This window comes from Leiobunum rupestre, chromosome 8 (genome assembly GCF_980474605.1).
Source record: "Leiobunum rupestre chromosome 8, qqLeiRupe1.1.hap1, whole genome shotgun sequence".
NCBI classification, from domain to species: domain Eukaryota; kingdom Metazoa; phylum Arthropoda; class Arachnida; order Opiliones; family Sclerosomatidae; genus Leiobunum; species Leiobunum rupestre.
In genome coordinates, this window is record NC_143391.1 from 6,831,404 (window position 1) to 6,854,969 (window position 23,566).

The 23,566-nt window shown below is 37.6% G+C and overlaps 1 protein-coding gene across 4 annotated transcripts; it reads right to left on the bottom strand.

Moving 5' to 3' along the window:
* Nucleotides 1-3,928: 3,928 nt before the first annotated feature.
* On the bottom strand, nt 3,929-23,363 carry LOC149932259 (caspase-1-like). Of its 4 annotated transcripts, none has more exons than XM_090155996.1 (7): nt 23,296-23,363; nt 12,979-13,082; nt 12,239-12,335; nt 12,025-12,172; nt 11,793-11,968; nt 9,354-9,477; nt 3,929-4,245 (listed from the first exon to the last, which is right to left on the bottom strand). In XM_090155996.1, exons 2-7 carry the CDS (start codon nt 13,050-13,052, stop codon nt 3,995-3,997), a joined length of 870 nt encoding a protein of 289 aa, XP_090012122.1. In that variant the 5' UTR covers nt 13,053-13,082; nt 23,296-23,363; the 3' UTR covers nt 3,929-3,994. The 4 variants fall into 4 exon arrangements, with proteins under 4 accessions (XP_090012122.1, XP_090012120.1, XP_090012121.1 ...); XM_090155994.1 differs by having other exon boundaries at nt 12,239-12,338; XM_090155995.1 differs by lacking the exon at nt 23,296-23,363 and adding an exon at nt 16,225-16,265 and having other exon boundaries at nt 12,239-12,338.
* Nucleotides 23,364-23,566: the final 203 nt, after the last annotated feature.

Genomic DNA, 23,566 nt, shown 5'->3' on the forward strand with positions numbered 1-23,566 from the left:
GACTCCCTCGCGGGCGATGTCAATACACTGGCCTCGTCACTCAAGGCCACCTTTGATGCCATGGAACAGTCTCCTCTGACGAAAATAACAGATAAACTGCAAACCCCTTTGCCCCCCCCCCCTAATTCCGACTTTGTAACTTCGGAGGACCTGGCCGTGGAAAATAGAAGGCTCAACGCCATTCTCTTTGGTGTACCCGAGGATCTTTCACCTGAAGATGAACTTGGAATACTTGTTGAGCTCTTTGCCTCGAGTAGGGTTCCCACTAACCTACCGTATTACCGACTTGGCGCTAGAACCCCAGCCGCAGGAGAACGACCTCGTCTCTTCCTTATAGTGTTTCCGCACATGGCTGCAAAACGGGCTTTTCTTGGGCTTATCAAAATTCGACGCTCTACTAACTCGCATTATAGTTATTCCGCTCGTATTGATCAGACCCCGAAACAACTAGCTGACTATCGCCGTGCCTTAGAAGAACTACACAGCCTAGCTATTCGAAATAATATTGTCGTGAATTTGTCTCCTTCTCCTGACTCTTTCTCTACGCAACCGAGTGACATTCGTTATCTTTATTTTTATACCCCCGTACCGTAAATTATATACATACCGAGTGACAGGACTTCAGTCAAGTCATTAGCCACCAGCACCCCCCCCCCCCACATTCCTCGGCGGCCAACTACACGTACCAACCACCTTCATTTCCTCCGCCAGGTTATGGTCTCCCCTATCCGCCTAATGCGATCTATAACTCATCAACGCATAGACCTCCATGCTCCGATAGTACTCGGCTTCCTTCAAAAAACTCTTTTCAGCCGCACTCTCGTTAAGTAATCCTGTGCGGCTTCCCTCGTCTGTGCTCCCTTCAACTTCAATCGCACCTTACTCCCATCCAACTCCTCACCCTGTGGCGCTATCGGTTTTAAATCCTGGCGCCTCTCCGTTCATCCCTACAACTAGTGGATCTTTGAACCTTCTCTCCGCGAACACTGGCTCGTTGCGGAGCAAACTATCCGAACTACGCTTACTCGACTGGGAACGTGTCCCTGATCTCATAGCTATCACTGAAACTTGGCTTCGGAAAGATATGGGCCCTGAACTTTTTCATATCAATGGTTACGACGCGTTTAGAGTTGACTGTGACTTAACCAAATGTGGTGGATGTATATTGTACTGCCGTCCGTGGCTCGCTGTTTCTCTCAATCGCTCCCTTACCTCCCCGAATATCTTAGCTTGCCAATTTAAAATTGCTTCCTCCTTAATTCTTATATTGGGTTGTTACCGTGGTCCCAACTCATCGCCTGACTTTTTCAAGAAACTTGTGGGAACGGTGGAGAGAGCCAGCAAGTTAGCGGACCGCCTTATTGTGTTAGGCGATTTTAATGTTCCGGCTATTGATTGGCCTTCCTTCACTACTACCAAAGGTGTGCGTTCTATTGAGGCTCGTCTTCTCAACACTGTATCAAGTTGTAAATTGCGCCAACATATTACTAGTCCTATCCGCCACCATGGTAATAATGTCCCCTCCCTCCTAGATTTAATTCCCCGTAATATCTCTCACCTTCCCCCTTTCGGTAATAGCGACCACGACATCCTTTCGTCCGGCTCCTCCGCGGTACGCCTATAGTAGCGGGCGACTATGATCTTTACCGCGCGGCATTGCAAACTAAGGACTGGTCTAGTATCCGGCAGGTTCCATCTCTCGATTCCAAGGTCAATTGGTTTTTACGCCTTGTTTTTGAAGCGCGACAGGAAAGTGTCCCCCTAATAACTGTCCGACCCTCACGTCGCTCGGCGCTCCGTAAGGAACCATGGTGGACGTCAGATACTGAGTCTCTCATTTGGGCCAAGCGTACAGCGTTCCGGGCATTTCGTGCTTCCCCTACTATAGCACTTCGCCATGAGTTTGCTACTCGCCGTAATGCTCTTACCAAGCATATTCGTGCGTCAAAATTCAAATACGAAGCTCGTCTCATTGATGAGATTCCCAGCAATTCAAAGGCCTTATATTCTCACGTCTCTCATTCCCTTAAACCAAAAAAGCCTCTGTTTCTAGTCGAGACTCTCGAAGGCGTTACACTCCGTGAGCCTGAGGCAATAGTTGAGGCGCTTAATGACTTTTTTAAATCCGTTTTTACACCTGAACCCCACTTGGAAGCCGTCTACCTCGGAGACTTTGCTTCAGGGATTGATCTAAATGAGTCTCTAAACAGCGTAGATTTTTCTCTATCTGACTTTGGTGTCACTTATAGCTCTGTTCGCCGTTACCTTTACCGTTTACCTATTCACAAGTCTCCTGGCCCTGACAACCTTCATCCACGTCTATTACGCGAAGGCGCATGCATCATAGCTTCTCCCCTCGTGGAAATTTATCGCCACTCGCTCCAATCTGGTAGGCTACCCGCCATTTGGAAACAGGCCAATGTTACCGCTCTCCGTAAATCCCCCACTTCCTCCTCAGTTGACACATTTCGGGGTATAAGTTTGCCGTTATTCCTTGTAAACAGTTAGAGACGCACGTTAGAGATTCTCTTGTTTCTTTTTTTTTCTTCTTTAGATCTCGTCACTAAATCCGTAGAGCTTGGTGAATCTGTAGACCTGATATATCTCGATCTGCGTAAAGCCTTCGACACCGTTCCTCATTCCCTCCTTATCCGTAAATTAGAATTACTCGATGTCCCCCCTTTGCTAGTTAACTGGATTGCTAATTTTCTTACCGAGAGGGTTCAACGCGTGACATTAGGGGATGTCGTTTCCTCCTGGTGCCCCGTTAATAGTGGTGTTCCTCAGGGTTCGGTGTTAGGACCTACATTGTTCGTCATATATATCAATGATCTCCCGTTAGCTATTCGGTTATCTTTTATTAGGCTGTTTTCTGATGACTCCACTCACGATTGTCTATTGTTGCAAAGTGACTTAAACGCTTTCGACTCCTGGGCCGCAACAAATGGGATGAGTTTTAAACCTGATAAATCCACGGTCCTCCATTGTGGTCATAACAATCCCCTTTTCCAGTACCGGTTGGGTGGTCGGGTCATCAAGGCCAGCGAAATTGTTCGTGACCTTGGCGTCATGTTGGATGGAAAAATGTTGGGCACCACTCATAGTCGGGTGGCTTCTGCCCGCGGCTTACGTGCCCTGTATGTTTTAAAACGTTCGTTTTCCTATTTCTCTATCAAGTCCTTTAACGTGTTATATCAATCTTATGTCCGTCCACATCTCGATTATTGCTCGAGTATTTGGTCCCCTCACCTGGTAAAGGATATTGAGAAGCTTGAGAGAGTGCAACGTAAGGCCACCAAGATGGTCTCTGGCCTTCGTTCTCTGTCTTACCATGAACGTCTTGCGCGCCTTGGTCTTTTGTCCCTTTCGAATAGGCGTCTGAGAAGTGATTTGGTTGAGGCCTTCAAACTAATTTATGAGTTGTATGACGTCCCGGCCACCTCCTTCTTTACCATTCGCTGGACGGGAAAGCTCCTACGATATGTAAGGAGCGTAATGCTTGTACCTCGCGCCGTGTCTTCTTCACACAGCGAGTAGTAAACTCATGGAATGCCCTCCCTTCCCCAATTAAGATTAAATCCTCTAGTTTCACCTTTAAGTGTCGGCTTGACAAGTTTTACGGGTGGTAAATATCTTCCTTGTATATAATTGTATAAAACGAAAAAAAAAATATATATATATATATTTTACTTTTCCTAACTGTACCTTTTGCCATATCCGTCGCCATTCCTTAGTCATTGCTGTTATTTCATTCATATTTTTGTGTAACTTTCATGGTATTTTATATTATCTCCATTCCCTACTAAAGCAGGGCGCAATAAGTGTAAACTTTCTTTTCTTGTTTAATAAACTTTATTATAGTAAAAAATAATTTAGTAATGTAACAAATGAATCAAGTTTGAACAATGTCGATTCAAAATTGAGACGAATTATAATTGCCTTATCAGTTATTAAATATATTTTCAAGTTACAAAATAGCAACAAAGTGGTAAGGTTAACTTTCAGCTTCTGGCTTCGGAGGAAAGTAGACCTTCTTTGTCAAAGTGTAAGTAATGAAAGGCGATTGTTTCTTTTTGTGCATTTCTGGTGTAGCCGGGGCATCAGACTCGAAACAATAAGAAACAATGTGGTTGACAACAGTCATAATCTCCAATAAGTTGCAACTAGTACCATACTGCTCCAAGACGGCACAAAGCGCTTGTATGAACCAAGATCCATTTCTTCGATTTCTCCAAGAAAAAAAACCTAAAACAATTACGTAGAAATTTATTAAAATGACTTCGCATCCCCCGAAATTCATCTTTTTGGGATTTTTTAAGAGCCTCCTTATGTTAATCGAGGGTAAGACACTGTGCGAACTCGGTGTACACTGCCGTACCTAGCCTTGACTGGAACTCGCGAACTCTTGAAAATATGTACCTTTAACAGTGCTAAATGCACGTACTCGGTGTACAGATTATCTGAGACTGTCTTACCCCTCGATTTTAATGGATTGTGACTTTGAAAGGATTCTAATTCGAATGAAACATAACATCATTATTAAAGGGGCTCAAAAGTTCGGTGGCACAGGGGGGGGGTGAAACTTCATGGAGAGAGGGGAAAGTATAGTCATTTTTGTTTATTTTCTATTCGCGATTTTTGGGGGAGTTTGGGGAGCCGATATTCCTACGCGCCTTCATTCCCTCCCGGTATTCCTACGCGCCTTCATTCCCTCCCGGTATTTTCCCCCTGGAGTTTCCACCCGCCCTGTGCCACCGAACTTTTCAGCCCATTCAAACAAGTTAAATTTGCACTTGAAAACTTGAAATAAATAGAATCTTATCGGATTTCTAAGGCGAATTAAAAGTAATGGTAAAGAAATATATTTAATTCTCGTTTCTTGCATTTTTTTCAATCAGATATTTTTGTAACAAATTTTAAACGTACACTAATAGTTTGACTGTACTGAAAGTAACCAACAGGACAGCAAGTTTCTTATGAGGGTCTTACCAATTGAAAGGTTCTTGCCTGTATGTTATTATTATTATTAAGTTCCTATCTAGCATATTACAGAACCTTCTTCCCAGATAGGTTATATACTTTTGACCTATTTCTTTACTACATCTGTAAGAAACAAGGTTTCTAGCTTCTACATTTCGGGTATTAAATCTATTTTCATACAGCATTGTGTCCTATGTTTTATACATATATAAAAGCGTATCTTTGGCATATATTTGCCTTACAGTACGAACTTTAAAATGATTATACAAAATCATACGACCCTCTATAAAATATAACCTCTTAAGCATATAAGTATAATTTTTCTTTGGATTACTTCCATAAGTTCCTCCCACACCTAGTATACCATAATTTAAATGTTGCAAATTATTACACCTAAAAACTTTGTTTCATTCACTCTTTCTAATTCTAAACACCTTTCGGAACCTATGGCACAGTTAGAACTTGAGGGAATAAGAATTATAAAATCTATATTTTTCAAGTCCCTAGCAGAAAAACACACAAACTTACTACTTAAAATTGTTAGTCTTTAATATATCTGGGTTAATAGATTGATGTTAAGTATTTTATGTAATTTTACCATATCATATTGCGCTGTCTCAAATACTTCTACCCAACAATTACCTTCACAAAGTACGACTGTATCATCCGCAAAAGACACTAATTTTCCATTAATAGTTACATTACATAAATCATTCATGTACACTAACAAATTGTAAGAACAACAGCGGACCCAACACTGGATCGCAGGCCCGTAGCCACGGAGGGGGGGGGGCTTCGGGGCCGATGCCCCTCAAATGAAATTTTTATTTGCCCCACCTGCCCCCTCAAAGAATAATCTCTGCCCCTTCATTTTTATTAGTTTTTTAAACTTCTATTCGTTGAAATTTTCCTTTTGGTTCCCTTGTCTTTATCTAAGGTTTAGATCGTTATTTATAGGTAACTATTTATTAATAAAATACAAGTTGTAGAAAGAGAGTTTTTTTTGTTGAACACCAAAAAAATTTCACGGCGCCACTTATGTTAATTTTCGTAATTAGGTAACGAAAAAAGTGCCCCTCACAAAAAGCTACTGCCCCCTTAACGAAATTTTTCTGGCTAAGGGACTGCTGTACCGTGTGGAATTTGGCGGGAAAATAACCGGCAAAAATGGTTCTTCGCCAATATCTTCGTTATTATTACTTTTACAATTACAAAAATATTTCTAAGCACGTTCTTGACAAGAATGTGGTTCTGTGAATCTAGCGTCTGAGCAGTCGTTTTTCCGCAATCTCAGTGCCAATGTTTTTAGTACGACTTGAATGTTTTTTTTTGTGGAAATAAAATATGCAATACCTAAACATTTCACAATCGAAAGAGGTTATGGTCTTACAAAACCTCCCCAAAGTCCTAAAGTCTACGGTGCCGACTTTCGCCACCATCTTGGAAAATGGCCGCCATTTTAAATTCGCCTATAATTTCCAAAAATTATTTACCCAAACTCAACATATGAGGTGTCATTTTTCTTCAAATTGTCTTATCCTTCTTTGTTAACTCTAAACACGTCGTTTTTTATCGAAATGTCAAAGGTCACGGGCTAAAAAAGTTAAAATATCTTTAAATTATAACGAAAATCGGTATTTTTCTTCCATATCGCTTATTAATTAAAACTTCTAGTAATATTCCAAAGTAGCCTTGTTGCTCTGGATTTAATCCGATTAAATGTGCGCTTCAAAGAGGAGTTAACTACCCATTGTTTTTTTATTAGAAAACGAAGGGTGGGGTATCAATCATTATTTAATATTAAAATATTTACTTAATCAATTTAAGTCATTTAAAATTTGGCCTTCTCCCAGTGTATGTAAAAATTCAGCCCGGGGGTATTTTTTCCGAAGTTTGGTCGTTTTTTTTTCCTTAAGTTACTGGACTACAAGTAACTTTTAAACCATTGAAGAGCCAACCCTCTCACACCAGACTTACTCAGCTTCTTTATTAAAATCGAGTGCGAAACCATATCGAACGCTTTTCTCAAATCAAGGAAAATACTTATTACTTTTGTATTTTTATCTACGCTACTATACAGTTCTCTTGTGGCGTGCAGAATTGCATTATTGGTATTCAAATTATTTCTAAAACCGAATTGGTTTCGTGAAAAAAACTCGGAATTCTCTAGAAAGATTTCCAGATGAATTTTTATTATACTTTCAAACAATTTTTAAATATTACTCAGAAGGGATATAGGTTGTTCCAAAGTAGAAATTATGTTTAATTCGGAGAAAACGGAATGGTGTTAGAAGATAAAACTTTATTATTTTAAATCAAAGTAAAACTAACGAACGACTGAAGAAGGGCCTCGGCTCGAAACGTCTCGTTTAAAATAAAGTTTTCTCTTCTAATACCATGCCATTTTCTCTGAATTAAACATAATTTCTACTAATATTCACCATGGTAAATAATAAGTTTAACGTTCCAAAGTAGTTTCGAATCGTTGCTGTTGTCCTTAATTTTTGTTTAAAATAACTATATTTAACCGATATAATCAAGTTGTATAATTTATTACGATCTACGATTGTTTCGTGAGGCAATCTCGTTTCGGAATAGATACCAACAAGCTATTCGTAATCCATGGCTTCAGTTTTTGTTTTTTTTTTTGTGTGAAAGTTTGGTATTACGTTTATAACAGCGGACCTTTGTATATTATTTTGTAGAATATCAATTAAGATATTAGATGCACTACTGCAATTGTTTTCACTTACGAGGAGACTACCCGAGGTGATAATCACCGATTGGGTTGAAACTAGGTGGATATGTAGACCTTATGGTAACATGAAATTTCACCAAGGGAAAAATTGCAATGGGCATTAGTTTTGCCATGGCAACCGAAAATGTTTTTGACAACACAGTATGTATATTTTCTCATTGAAAATAACATGGGAATCTGAGCACTTCTAAGGGTACCCCCTGGGAAAAAGTTTAAAAAAATTTCAAATTTCAAAACCAAAAAAAATAGATCAAATTTGACAAATGAAATGAATTTTATGATATATTGATGAATTTTGGTCAATTTGATCAAAATATGTAAAAATTGATCAATTGTTATTTTCAATGGGACAATATACAGACTGTGTTGTCAAAATCATTTTCGGTTGCCATGGCAAAACTAATTCCCATTGCAACTTTTCCCTGGGTGAAATTTTGTGTTACCATAAAGTCTACATACCCACCTAGTTTCAACAAAATCGGTGATTATCACCTCGGGTAGTCTCCTCGTTAGAACCGAGGTCCATGATGGATTTTAATACTTTATAATAATAGTTCGTTGTACAAAAGTTGACTTTTAGAGTTAGGCTGTTTTTTTATAAAAAATAATTTTGAAAATCTCACTAGCAGCGTACAATTCTTAGATCAGATCAGCTGATATCTTGTACGTCATAAGGAATACGCAAATTAGGTATATTCACAATTACAGCAAAATTGTCAGTTATATTAATAGACGAGGAAATATTTATTGGATCAAGGCTTCGAGTCTTTATGAATATGTGGTCGATGTAAGTATTAGTCGTTGATGTCACTCTTGTTAGCCTATTAATGTAGGAGTTTAGGCCTACTTAACGGATTAGTCAATTACCAATTTGAGTCGCTCGGATTAAAGTCAATTTATCCATGCGAAATTCAATACAGTGAACGAGTTGCTACCCTTCCGATTTGATATTTAGCATTCTTGTTTGGCGTGTAACATATATAAAAGTGTTGGGAAGGCGTTCCACTTAATATTTAATAATCAAATTAATATTCAATTGAATAAATATAAAAATCCAAAGCAAGAGGGCTACCTGCTGATATTCAAAAAACCTCATAGCTAACATGTATTAAAATGGCGATTTGTTTTGCCATTTTTTCGTAGTGCCCTAAATTTTGACTTTTGATGTAGTGGTATTAATTTATTTTTCCAATGACCTTTGACCTTTTTGCCATAACGATGTTGTTTGAGTTTCAGACGGAACGTACTACACGTAGAATAAGAACTACACCTCATTTTTCAATTTCGGTTTGGAAGTTTGTGAGTTATGAGCGATTACAATATGGCGGCCATCTTCCAAGATGGTCGACTTCCACACAGTTGAAAATTGAAGTACTGCGGGTCAAATCGTCTCTACGGGGTATTTAAGCTAAGCGCCATGTTTGTGCATAAAAATACGGTATTCTAGGGTTTTGGCTACTATAACTATAATACTTTGGGATAAAACATAACTAAAATGGGGTTATCGATTGGAACCAACACTTTGGTAAATTAATCTGCCTGCAAACTCAAAAACAACTGATACGCGACTCCAAAATGCTACTTTGGTTATATTGAAATAAAAAGTAGAACTTACCAGGAACTGTAGAAAATGCAACGAAAAAGTCAGGGTGAGTTAAAATTTGGCACACTGAATCAGCAACCACTTGCTCACCGTAGTTAACGAAAGCTCCACTGTCCACTTTGTCACCCTGACAAGCCTTAAATAAAAAAAATCTTACTTTTAGAACTATTTGGATCATGCAATGCTTTGCAGAAGGTACACAGCTGAATAGCCCCTACTGTTATCAGAGGTGATCGTACAAAATCCCCATTGTGATCCCTATTCCATGACCAATTTTGTCATTAATTTATTCGTAAGGTTATTGATTTTCATGTTGCTCTAAGTGGCACTCTCCAATTGCCTTGCCATTAGCTAATAATTAATCCGTCTAGCTACGTTATTATCGGTGCTCTCTCGGCAAACAGCTAGACAGACTTCTCATTGGCTATTACAGGGCCAACTGAAGAGCCGCTCTTCACATACACGCAGAGGCGTGGCGAGGGGGGCAGGGGGGCATCGACCCCTGGCGCCGATAACTAGGAGGCGCCAAAGGGGCGCCCAAAGTATTACATGTAAAATTAAACTCTTTTTTCCTCAAACTTGAAACATTTCCTTTTGCTTTCGTACAAAAGTGTTTTTTTTTAATTAGTATTTAAAGCGAAACCTTTCCCTTTTAAAACCACTCTCTAACGAATTTGAGTCTAATCAATTAAGCCACTTTATTTTTGTGAACAGCGCGTTTTTATGATAGAATTGTATTACAGAGATGCCGATCGTAATGCTCATAGAGTTAGTGATTTGTTTAGTATTCGCTATCCTGACAGGAGACCAAGCCACAACACCGTTCTTGGAGCTGTTCAAGACTTCCACAACAACGGAGACGTCAATCCAGGTTCCGTGGAGCAGATCGTCAAAACCTCAACGAGTAAAACACTGTGATGGCTTATTTTACTGCAGATCCTCAAGCAAGCGTTAGAGGCGCAAGTGACGATCTTAGTTTGTCCCGGTACTAGGTGTGGAAGAATCTTCGCAATCACCACTTCCTTCCGTTTCGAGCGACCCTTCATCGAGCTCTGCATGAAGGAGAAATGGAACGATGGTATGATTTATGTAATTGGCCTATGATCATGTCTGATGACAACCCAAGTTTCCTCAATCAACTTCTGGTGACCGACGAGTGTTCCTTTGCGAGAGATGGGCCTTTCAACACAGAGGCATACCGAGAGGGGGTCAAGGGAGCATATATTAAACTCATTTTTCTTGAAACTTGTCTTGAAAGTTGAGAAGTAATTTTTTTTTAAATAAAACAAAATAATGTGGTTTTCCAGAGGTCACGGGAGGGGGGGTGCCAATTCGGGTGTTTTGCCCCAGGCGCCAAATATCCTCGCTACGCCACTGCATACATGTGGTTTAATTTCCACATGTGGTTTAATTTCCACGTGTGGAATGCCGTGAGGAGGAGCCTAAAGCCCTGGGCTTGATACTAGCTTGTTCCGTGAAGGGGGTATAGCCATATTCGTTGGCGTATATAAATAAATTCATGATTTGACTTATTTAAAAAATCAAAAAGAGCGACATATTTGTACCTGTTTGGAAATTGGGATGGCTGTGTATTAATTGAATAAATACCATAAATATAATATAAGTGTTTGAACAATACTAGAGTAGTCCAGTGGTGAGTGTTAAATTTTCCGGTCCGCCTACAGCCCGAAACGATGGGCTTCTTTTTTGTGGCAAAATCAAAATGTTGATAAGTCTTTTCTAAGAACCTAAAACCTTTTTCCGTCAAGTTACTTAGAAAACTTAAATATTTGGCGTTGTCTGATTCATATCGGTACGCTCCATGACCGCATTCGAGTGTTCCAAAACAAATACAAACTTATAAAGGCAATATTTGTTTTTATCAAAACAGTGTCTTTAAAGATCGACAACGTAGTAATTCGGTTTACTGTGTCTCTTGACTGGAAATAGGTTAGCTTTATAGCACACAAATAATTCCTGGTGTGTGAAAACAAAATGCTGGGATATAGAAAACAAAGGAAAGAGGGAAACATGAAGCAATTTCCACAACGCCCTTCCGTTTGTAATATTGTTTTAGAGGTCTGACTGAATTAAACGTTACTGCTAGATTTCGGCGTTTGGATAAAAATTAACCACTTATTTTATTTTTATCCATAACCTACAATTATCCGAAAATATAAATTATTTTTTGCATGTTAAATCGTTGTTTATCCATGGATAATATCCATAAACAGTTAACCAAAATATTTACGATTAATCGAAATTTTGTCAGTTAATTTATGAGTTACGCAGAGCTCTAGTTACTGCAGAAGTCAAGAAATTAATTAAATTAATCGTTACGCCATGCACTGGTGTAGTTCTGTATTGGCTGCGTTTATCAGAGTAGGCATATGTGCAAACAGTACATTATGTTGGTGTGTAGTAATTAAGTGTAAAAAGTAAAAGTCGAACCTGCATAAAGAATAACTTGGGTTTTCCCGCTAGAGAAGGGCAAACATCATCGTGGAAAGGAGCAAAAAGTTGCTCAGTCAGAATTTTGACGTCTCTACCATATACTATCCCTTGTTCACCGTGTGAAAGAAAGCATAAAACCAAACAATCACTGTTGGAGTGATCCTCTTCGGCAGCTGTAATTAAAAATGTATATTTCTTTCATCCATAACTTAAATCAAGTATGACTTACTCTCGTTAATGATATCCATGATTTGTACCGCTCTTAAATTAGAATGTTTGCGAACATCAAAATCTAAGTGTACAAAACGCTGATACAGATTATCAGCGTCCACATCTGTTCCATTCCTTTCCTTTAGATCGGTACGTACATCAAAATACTAAAATTTTATTTTTTAGTATTGAAAGTTTGAATTTAAAACTGATAATAACTTTATTATAGTTACCTTTTGATTAAATATAAGGCATTTCCCGCGATTTCTGTGGGTCATATCATAAAAATTGCTGTCTTCTGAAACTGGGCAGTCAGTCCTACCGAACGCCCTTCTAACATAATAAGGTTGTTAATATTAATTGGTTAGCCTAATTATCTATTATTATGGGAGATACATTTACCAACGAAAATAATTCTTAATTTATGTGATTACTAAAACGTCAACCAAAGATTTCAGATGACCTTATTCGGCAATTTTGTAGAATTGCAATTTCTAAGGGGAGTCGAAAAGGGGCGAAATTTAAGTCAATCAAAGCTAACCCCAAGTGAGAGTTTGGACACGAAAACCCCCTTGTATACGCCACTGTGTTTCTCTAATTAAGATTGGACATGATTTCTACACACAAATCAACGAGGGGTCGGCCACTTGCCATTATTTTGTACGGGATTCGGGATTTCGTAGAGATTTTGGCAATTTTATCATTACTTTTTGAAGTGATTTTGGGATTTTAATGTTAATTTACCATAGAGAGAGTTGAAAGATTTTGCGATTTTAGACAAAGTGTACGGAATATGGTAAATGTTCGACCCCTCGCAAATCAACTTGTTGCCAATGAAAACACTATAGGTTGTGATATTGTAGATAGACCGTATTTTAAATTAAACAAATTTGCTATATCACATTTATTCTAAAATCCAGAACATTCAACGTAAACCCCTCCATAACGAATTGGTATAAAAGTTAAACCTAACTCGAATAATCTGCGGGCATCGATGGAATAGCCGTTTCCTCCACTATTATTGCTCGAGTTACTATTGTTATCCATATCCAAATCGTGCGTTATAAATATTTAGTCCTGGAAAGATAATTAGATAGGTTACGTTTCTTCTCTATCTCGTTTATTAATTTTGCAAGCAAAGGCTAAAAACGTCACTTATAAGTTGTAAAAGACCTCTAACAATTTCATTAGGTGTTATGAATACTGAAAATAATATTTTTTGACTGAACGAGCGAGGTTTATGTATTTAATTATACCATGTTTGTATTAATTTCAACCATGAATATCTAACTATATCATTACCCTTTCTACCATCTGGGGCTAAAATGGGCGGTGCTTTTCTGCGCTTTACGTTACAGGCGTTTGTTGTTCACTCGATCCACAAAACGTTTCCGAGATCGCGCGATTTATCTGCCGAAGAAAATGACTCGTGATTCTTAGAAAAATACCTGTACTTTAACAAAATTACTTGATAATCCTAAATAAAGAAATTTATTAATAATATTCTTACCTATTTTGATTCAATCAAAAAGATGTGTATTAAAATTTTAGAAATTAAATTTAGATCTAAGCCTTGGCACTGAAAGCTAGTCAAGTTTCAATACGTTGCCCTTCAACAAAAATTTTGAGCGACTGAGGCTAGACTACCTAATGCAGTTCGATATTCATGGTTGAAATGAATAAATTCTTGGGCTTAGTATTGTCACGCGTAACTAAGGATAGGTAGACGGACCGACCAAGCATCAACGATAAGACGTACACTTTATAGTCCGTTATAACAATGGGGCCGAAGGTCACCGGCTACTATAAAAGGCCGGGTCTCTCCGCAGTCAGGGCGACGTTTCTCGGTGTAGGCCGAAGAGAAGAGACATAAGCCGAATAGGCTGAGCCTTCTCTGACGGGACGACTGGACCGCCTGCTGCAAAAGCTCGCCCCAGACGTCTAGGTAATAGCGAGAGGACTAACGCTGAACAAGCGCAGCCTCTCGTGACAAGCCTCCTACGACGGGGATTCCAACTCCCTCGGCTGACCCTTCGTCGGTCGGCCCGTCTACCAGTTCGCGCTTCACGCTATTTTTGTATTATTATAAAAAATATATTTTGCATTGAATAAATTGTTGTCGTCTCTTCATACCGTAACAGTATGCAGGTCGAAAGCATTTTGGTCTTAAATCTGCGTACCACAATACCTGTGGTATTATTATTATTTTCCAACAAGTGAAAGTAGTGTCATGGAATAGTGGGTTTTCCTTCGTTTTCGCGTACTGTTAAGTGATGTTGGCAGTGCGCTGGGTTGTCAGCTTTTTCACAGTTTTTACGTGCGTTAATTTATTACAGTGGCTGCCAACGTAAGGAGCACCGTATAGTGGGGTGTTTATAGATCTATTCACACAAGCCGACATTTTCGCAAACCGAGTTTCACCGTAAGAATGGAAAAAAAAATTCAACAGCGTGTTGGCCTTATAAAAGCTTTTGTTGGTGAAGTTTTGAAAAATGGACCTTTCTGAAAGGTCGGTTTTTAGTCCTAGGGGTGAACCGATATATCGGCCTGTTTTTCTAATATCAGTATCGGTTTAAGCGAAGCCGATATTGTCCGATACCGGAATTAGAAAAATATTTTCCGGAAAAACTATAAAAAATGAGAAAATTATCGATTAACTAACTAATGATAATATTTTATTTTATTGGCCGCTCCACGTACGACAGACTTCAGAAGCTAGATCAAACCATTTTTTTAGAAACAAACCCTTTTTTAGGCAGAGGGTTAGGAGTGTAAACAAACAAACAAAAAAACGATATTCGATTTTGATAGAAAATATGTATCACGTAAAATGAAAAGAAACTTTTTCAATGAAAAATTAGAATGAAATGGTATGCCAGTGCACTGAACTTTCTTTTACAATGATTTTATCATATACAATACTATTATGATAGATAAGTTTGTTAATATCGGCCGATATATCGTTCGATATTACAGCCGAAGATTCGGTTTAGGAGTCTTCGGAAGGTTTTTATGTCGGTACAAAAGTCGATTGATTTAATTTTTAATTAGAAATAAAATAAAAAAGTCAATACTTCCCAAAAATATATCGGGATTACAGAATAAATGAAAATTCGTAAATGATAATATATCGCTATAATTTTAAATTTCAAATTTACACGATAATTATATCCTTACAAAAATAAAATTTGACTGCAGTTGGGATGCTTTTTGACTGTGGGTCTGTAATTAAGCTACAATTTGGCTACACTGAGCTGCAATGAATTTCAGTCAAATTTCAGTCACAAATATGATGAGTTGAAGACTGCAATTTGACTGCATTGTTTTTGTCATAGTAGATGCATAATGACTGTAATAGGAGCTATTTTACAGTAAACCTTTTTATGGTGACTGGAATAATGCTACAATTGCAGATTTTTTACTGCAGTCTGAAATATTACAACTGTAGATTTTTATTGAATGGATTATAAACTGTAATTTTGCTGCTCTGCATCCACATTGCAGCCTCTAAATTTTTTGTTAGGGTATGATTAAATTTCTAATTTACAGTAGGTTTCTAGGATGAAAATATCAAAATGCACGTGATTTTATAACTTTCTCAGCTGACTATTAACCAAAAGTTAAGTTAATTCTGGACTAATCTACTTATTCGCGTATTTTATCATCCTTTGCACAGTCCATAGGTGGTTTCTTCTAACTTAACTTTTCGTATATACTATTCTCCACCACACTCCCCCCTTTTCGGCTCCGTTGCTATGCAACACGTTTTGAAATTTTTAATGTTAAGGCTTAGTTTCTCTTTTCGATATAACAGTCGCCAGCCAGATTTCCCGCACGGTACTGATGAGTTCCAAATACGACGAAACCGGTCTACCGTTGGAATATCTGGCTATTTTATTTAGTTTTTTATGTAGTTTTTTACTCGAAGATCTATTTGATCCGAGATTCGCGTCTTTTTGTTTGCTCGAAGACCTATTAGTACGAGTTATTTGTAAGTTTTTTAATTTCTTCAAGTTTGTTTAGGGTTTAGCTCTTTTACCCCTTTAATTATGAACTAATCTACTTATTCGCGTATTTTATCATCCTTTTGACTATTAACCAATTTGTTTATAAATACATGATAAATAATGGAATTATAGGATTTTATAGGATATTTCCAAATTATAGGAAAATATTAGAATTATTTAATCGCTGGGAGCCCTGGACAAAATCAACTTACATGTACAGTTGGTCGGGGGAAAAGACCCAGGCGAAACTTGCTTAACTGCGCCTGCGCCCGTCGGTAGTTCGTCGTTTTTAGACTTTTTGTTATTTATTATCCTTGTCTGAACTAGACTAACTGATATTCATTCGATTGAAACTTTCGAAGTCTACCAGACGTCGCTAATTGTTGAAATCTGACGACTAGAATCTAAGAACAGTTCGAACTAATCAAAGTTTCTAATTAAAGGGAAATTGTGTTACTATCTATAGCTACCCATTCATTGCTTCATTTTAAGTAGGTTGAGCGCGGCAATTAGCGATTATTCTGGAACGTTCCGAGTTAATACAAAGTCAACGCGTCGATTTCGTCAAAGCATTCATACATTTATCTTTAAACGTCTAGATGATTGTGGTTACAAGTATTTCAATTTGATTAATAAAACCAGAAAGGAAATATAGCTGAACATGTTACATTTATTCGTTTAATTACTACATTTTTTAATATTTACACCAATACACGTCGGAGGCCATTACTAAGTGCATACCGTTTAGTAGACTTTCTCAGTTGTCCAAGAGCTCATAGTTATTAGATATGACCTCCTAACGAATGCTGCACTTCTGCCCAAATTTCATTTAAATAAGCAAAATTTTTTCTAAACCGAATCGTTACTTTTTATAAGGGTCCGCGACATTCTACGCAAAAGAAAACTTTAAAGTGTTGGTTGCACGAAATTTTAGCTATGGCTAATTAATGGTTCATTAGAAAGAGCAAACATTTTATAGCAAGTACAGAAAATTTCATCAAAATCGGTTAAGTGGTCTTTGAATTATTATAAAAAGAAGTCGAAATGGTGGAAATCGAGTTTTTCGGCGAATTTCCAGACTTCTCGGCACCCATGACGTCAGAAAATGCGAATCGTATCATTATCTAATTGTCTGTAATACATTTCTTTACATCTGGAACTAAAAGCAGGTTGATTTAACACCCAGGAAAAAGTCCTACGCGGTAGTAATTGAAAAACGATATGAAACCGAAGGCTCCTTGTAAATTCTTATTAAAACGTTGGGTCAGCCTTATGGATGGTGCAGCACTGCGTACCGGTAGGAGCGAGCCTTTAAGTTTACGCAAACGGAAGATAATACCCAACAGGATAATAAAACATATAGTGTCATTACTTCTAGTACTGAAAGCCGAGTAAATACCTTAATTGAACGGATGAGAACCAATTACTTCGAATTCGAAATAATATATAAATTTATCAGAAATGGAAAATAGACTATTAGAAAACGCTGGCCTTTTTAAAGCATTAATGGCAAAAATTTTCTTCACGAAAACGATGTCCTAGCTCATTGCCAATCTTAAAACTGGTTATATTCCGATCTCCATTGGTTAAAGGGAGTAAGGGACCGATAAGAAAAGCCAAAAATTAAATCAAAAACTTGATTTAATGGTAATGCAAGATGACTTTGAGGATTTTACACATTCCATTGGCAAATACTATATCCGAAAGGAGTTTCAATTATCTCAACAGAATTATAACACGTCTGCCATGGGGGAGACAAGCCTCAATTAGTAGTTGATGAATTTGGGTAAATAGCTAATCGAACTGTGGAATTCTTCGATTAAAAGTAAGGTCGGTAATATTAAATTATAAATAATTTATTTATTTAATACAATTTTTATAAATTTAATAATAATTAAATTGTTTAAATAATTAAATACAATAATTTGGTCCGTTAAATATCAACGAAAATTACAAAAGTTCTTGATGGGGGAGCCTCTTAATCACGCAGTGTCTACTCGCGAAAAAATCCTGGCGGTACTACTGATTCATACCTCTAGGATTGTCGTGTTGGTTCAGTTACCGCAGGGATATATAATTAATGAATTGGCCACGCCGGAGAAGAGACATGTCTCATAGGGAATGTCTGGGCGTTGTTGAAAAAACGTTTGGCGTTCGACACGTTCATAACCTGGATAAGCTTTAAGCAGAGGTGCTGCGTTCGTGGTCGGCCATATATGACAATCATGAGGGTTTTGGACATATTCTGGGAGAGTCTACCGAATGGTATGGTGTAAATATTTAAAAAAAAAAATTAAAGGAAAATTGTAGTAATTAGAAAAATAAATAGGGATGTTAATTTTCCGGAAAAATAAAATGCGGAAAATTTCCCAGAAAAGTTTCCGGAAAATTTTCCGAATTGCGGAAAAATAAAAATTTTAAACATAAATTACCTTTTAAGGGTTTTTAATGTTTTTACCTTTTTATCGATATAAAATGTTTAATATCAGTAAACATACTACAAAGCATTAATAGCGTTACATTGTTAATCAGTTTAAACTAGTCTATAGGTTTAGTTTTACTTCCAGATTCGAAAAAATGAGGCGAAAATACCAATTTATTTCAATTTGCAAACAATATATTAGACTAATCATGGAATGAAATTTTTTTTTATTTTTTTCGGAAAAATACGGAAAAATTTCCGGAAAAAGGGCCTCGGTCATTTTCCGGAAAATTTTCTGACTTACAACACTAAAAATAAATGTAAAAAATTCAACTATTTTTCCTTTCTGGTTTTATTATTATAATGAAAATTTTACCACAGTCATCTAGACGTTTAAAGATAAATCTCTGATTGCTTCGACGCCATAGACTCGTAGACTTTGTGGAAATCTGGATGTTCCAGAATAATGGCTAATTACCGCGCTCCAACTAGTTAAAATGAAGCAACTAATGGGTAGCTATAGACAGTGTTACAATTTCCCTTTTATGAAATGTCCATTGACGCGCTGTCCCAAGTTCGAACCGTTCTTAGATTGCAGACGTCAGTTTTAGGCAATTAGCGACGTCTGGTTAACTTTCGAAAGATTCAATCGAAAGAATATCAGTTAGTTTAGTTCTGGGCGCAGTTAGTAACATTTTCCCCTGGGTCTTTTTTGCGACCAGCTGTGCATGTAAGTTAATTTTTTTCCAGGGCTTCCAGCGATCCCATAATTCTAATATTTTCCTACAATTTTGCGAGGGGCAGTTCACTCCCATGATTAAATCTGCACTCTTGGTTGTTTAAATCTGATTATATATGTTGTTTGTAGCTTTGGCTGTATTAAATTTAATCCGATTAAATTTTTAACCTTGTTTACTTCTGCACTCTGCGAAGTAGTGAACTGCCCCTCGTAGTTTTGATATTATACTATAAAATAATATTATTCCATCATTTATCATGTACTTCTAAAAAAATTGTTTAATATCCAACTGTACAAAATAAAGAGTATAAATACAGTTCGAAACCTCTTGTCGTCTGCTACAAACTACATTCTAGAAATCTAGGCTGCGTTCAACAATCGAAATCAGAAATACCCAATTCCTTATTAGCGACCGAAAACTATCGCTACGCCCCCTTTGGTTCGCCATTGAAACCAAGATAGGTCGCGGCGAAAGCAGACGCTATTAGTTTTTATTCATAGTTATCCCTAAATTTGACTTTAAAAATAATGATACTTGCATTTTAATATAATTTTTGCATCGTGTGCTTATATTTGGATAAGTTTATTTAAAAAATAAACGTTCTTATGACTTTCAAATTTGTCTGTAGCAGACGCTACTACCTCGGCCAAGCTAGCACCGTTACTCCACCTAGATGGTCGCGAATTGTTAGCTAAAAAGTTGTTGAACGCATATGCAAAACTTTCCTGGTTAAAATGTTTTTATCGTAGAAATTAATTATGGAAAATAAATGAATTGGAAGCAATTTCCGTAAAGTTTGTGAGAAGCACAGTAATAGGTGATTATGAAAAATATCGGTGGTCACGTGATTTGGTTAAGTACTACCAAGTTGAAAGTATCAAAATTGGCCCTTATTGTAAATTCGTCTGGCTAGTTGGGCAAGGGTTAGCGAGATTTCTATTATTTCATTGTTCAATCGAAAGGATTTTTCGTTTTTCGTTTTGAGAGAAGTTTGCAAAGTCGTTAAATTACGGTAATTGATTTATTAAATGAAATATTTTTAAATTCTATCCAAATAGATTTTAATTCATTTTCAGGAATAATGGAAACATGTATGTAAATATAACCTTGTGTCTTCTATTAAAATTGGGCTTGTTTCTTTATCAATACTTGGTCTAGAACTATAAGAAATAAAAAAAATATATAATAAATTTGTTAACTTTATGTATTTTTAATAATTTTAGAAAAATACTAACTTTTCAAACAATCAATCCATGGTTGGTGCTTTTTACTAAACGCGGACGACCGCGGGCCTCGGTAGGTGCAGACGAATTTAAGCAGCCGACGCTTTGTCAAAAAATAACCAACTCCCGTGAGCCTCTGCGCGCAATTCTTTTTCATAATCACCTATTGTTCCGGAACTTTCAACTGTTCATTTTGTAACCCAGATGGTCCACGCTATACCTTTTCGTGAAGACATACCCACCCAATACGATTGACGGATACGTAAGAAGAGGTCACAATCACCGCATGCGTTAAAAATATCAATAAAACTTTTTATATCTGGGCCTTCAAGTGCCAAACATGATATAGCGACAGTGATGGCTTAATATCCCGTGTCAACCCGAGGGGTAAGACACTCAAGAACTCAGGTGTACATTTGGTATTGGAACTCTTATGAACTCCCCTGAACTCTAGCGAACTCTCTCAAACTCTCTCAAACTCTCCCGAACTCACCAATGAACTCTCTGGAACTCGCCCTTGAACTCTCCCGTACTCTCGAGAACTCACCTATGAACTCTCGCGAACTCTGCAGAGTTCGAACTCCCGGTGTACACAATGTGTCTTACCCCTCGTGTCAACCGATGCGTAATTTTCTTTTGTATCTCATGTAGCGCGAGAGACAACCAATACCAAATTTCTGGGCTGCCTGTTATTATATATATGTATGAAAAACGTATTCAGGTTATATAATTGAAAGGATATTATTTGAATGTACCGCCATAAAACTATACAAGATGTTTGACAGATGGCGATACCTCTGCTATTTTTGTACCTTTACAGTGACGCCATTAAAGTTTTTAGTTCGTCTTTTCTTGTTCGAAAGTGAGCTTAGTTTCTTTTTTAACCAAATAATCTAACACCGCCTAGTGCCCAAAATTGGAAGAGCGACTGCAAGAGCACGACATTACATATCGATTGATATAATTTTCGTTTCTATACCTAACAGTGCGAGGAATAATGTATGCCCAACCTCTGATCCCCAAATGTCCCCATAGCAGTGGCGGATACAGAAAAACTCAAGGGGGGGGGGGGGGCACTAAAAGACATCTTGAGCTATGGGTGTAATAACAAATCAATCGCTAACGGTGAGGCAGCTTAGATCAAAGAGCGCCCAAATTGATGAAGAAGGCTAACTGCCAGACTAAAACACCTTTGATTGTATATTTCTTCATTGAAGGTTCAAATATTTGAAGATAGACAGCGCAATTGGTAGTAAATTCAAATAGCAGAATACGCATTATGCGGGTAGTGGGGTCTCGCGAATTTTACAGAAATCTAACTTAAAATGTCTTTGTGCAGACATACACTGTAGTGAGTAACTAACAGTACCGGATTAAGGACGAGGCCTATTAGCCCCCACCACTGATAAATCAATGGATTTTTCAATGATTCGGTTCTATTATTCTCGTTACATAAGCTCAGCATCAGGACACGCGAGTTTTGCGTTTTTATGCTTTCTTTACATAGGCCGCACCAAAATCTGCCTAGGGCCCCACCTTCAGTAAATCCGGTACTGGCAACTAACAAGAACTAATTAATAATATAATTTTCGACAAAAACGAACCTAATTTAAGTAAAGTGGGTAGATTTGAAGACGAAATTCACCAAAAAAAACTTCTTCGACCCCAATCTCAAACTTTTTAATTGGGGCACCGAGGGTTTCATATTTGCTGTCGATTGACGAATAATTTTACTACCTTATCACAAACGGTTGATGAGCTATGCCTGGAACACCGGCGGCGGCGGCGGCGGCTACGTACGTACCAATTGAAAATAATACACATAAATCCCTAAGGGATTGTGTGTAAAAATGGGAGAAACGGTTTCTTTTCGGTTGGAAGTAAAACCGTACTTATAACGAAATAAGAGTACGATAAGAGAGTACACTCAAGAAATCGTACGTAAAGGGAGGGGGGGGGAAACGACTTACAGATACAAACCTAATGAACACAGCCCAAACGTAATACACGTAAACGTATGCAAAGAAAATTATTTGCGACCGAAACGAGTCTAGGTGGCGTTGTGTCGCCATGCTCCTCTGGGTTGCCTTATAACCTAGCGTCTGCTATAAAATTAGAGCCAAATGCGAGCGGCAACAGTGTGAAAAATAAGGCACTATCACAGGCCAATCGCCAGTTTAAAAATTAGCTGGGGCAGTTTAAAAATTAAATGCTTAATTAATTCAAAGTTTTTTTCCTTCAAGATTTTAGTTCATTAAAAAAATACTTTATTAATCCCTAAACTTGTTTGGTCTTTGCTTCCTTGTGTTAATTGTGTGTAGGGGTGGGTGACTGAGTGTCGTGAGACTGGCTACTCTACACTCTACACACAGTATAGAGTAGTTTCAGTTCGTAGCTTTGGCTATGACCGCCATTCTGTGCGGGATTTTTTCTCTAGGGGAAAAGCATAGGTGACGTCGTGTCACGTGATACTGAAATCACTGTATAGAAGAAGCGAATTTAGCAGTTAGCAAAAAGAAATATGAACAGTCTCTCTCTCAGTAGGCTTGTTCGGGTCGGGTCTATAGCACACATTGTCAAGAATAGACAATTTGACCATAAATTAATTATGAAAGCCTGATTTTGAAGGTTAAAAATGGTAAGTGGCCAGTGGCCAGTTTTATAATTAAACTACGTAGGCTCTACTGGCCACAGGTCCAGTTTTAAAAAATCCTTATTTCTCACCCTGAGCGGCAAAATACCTAAATCCGGCCGTGTAGAAACCCCAAAACAATATAAAATTGTAATATAACTTCGATTTCAATCATCAAAACCCTTGCTCTGGGTGTGAAGAATCTCAACAAATCTTATTATACCGTTACAAATTAAAATCGTAAATTAATAATATAAGATACATACTATTAAAACAGCCACGCCGTCACTGGTTTACGCTATTGGTCTTTCAATCTAAAACTAAAAACTTTGCCCTTTTGAAGCAGACGGCTAACTTGGCTTCTTATAAAAATGAGCTAGAAATAGGCAAATAAAAAGCTGGGGCAGTCATGCCAAGGTAAGGTAAAACTGTTGAAATGGGTCTGTAGTCTATAATTTAAAATATATTTGAAATTTCGTGGTTTTATGGGAAACAAATGATGCTAATCCATATTGTTGTTTTGGTGCTATAATTTCG

Bases quoted from the DNA above. Each gene is read 5' to 3' on its own strand.
- LOC149932259 (XM_090155994.1), bottom strand. From the start codon at position 13,052: ATGGATAACAATAGTAACTCGAGCAATAATAGTGGAGGAAACGGCTAT. The intron at 12,339-12,978 runs GTTAGGTTTAAC...TTATTATGTTAG, and splicing joins GATGCCCGCAGATTATTCGA to AAGGGCGTTCGGTAGGACTG. The intron at 4,246-9,353 runs GTAAGTTCTACT...TAATTGTTTTAG, and splicing joins TGCATTTTCTACAGTTCCTG to GTTTTTTTTCTTGGAGAAAT.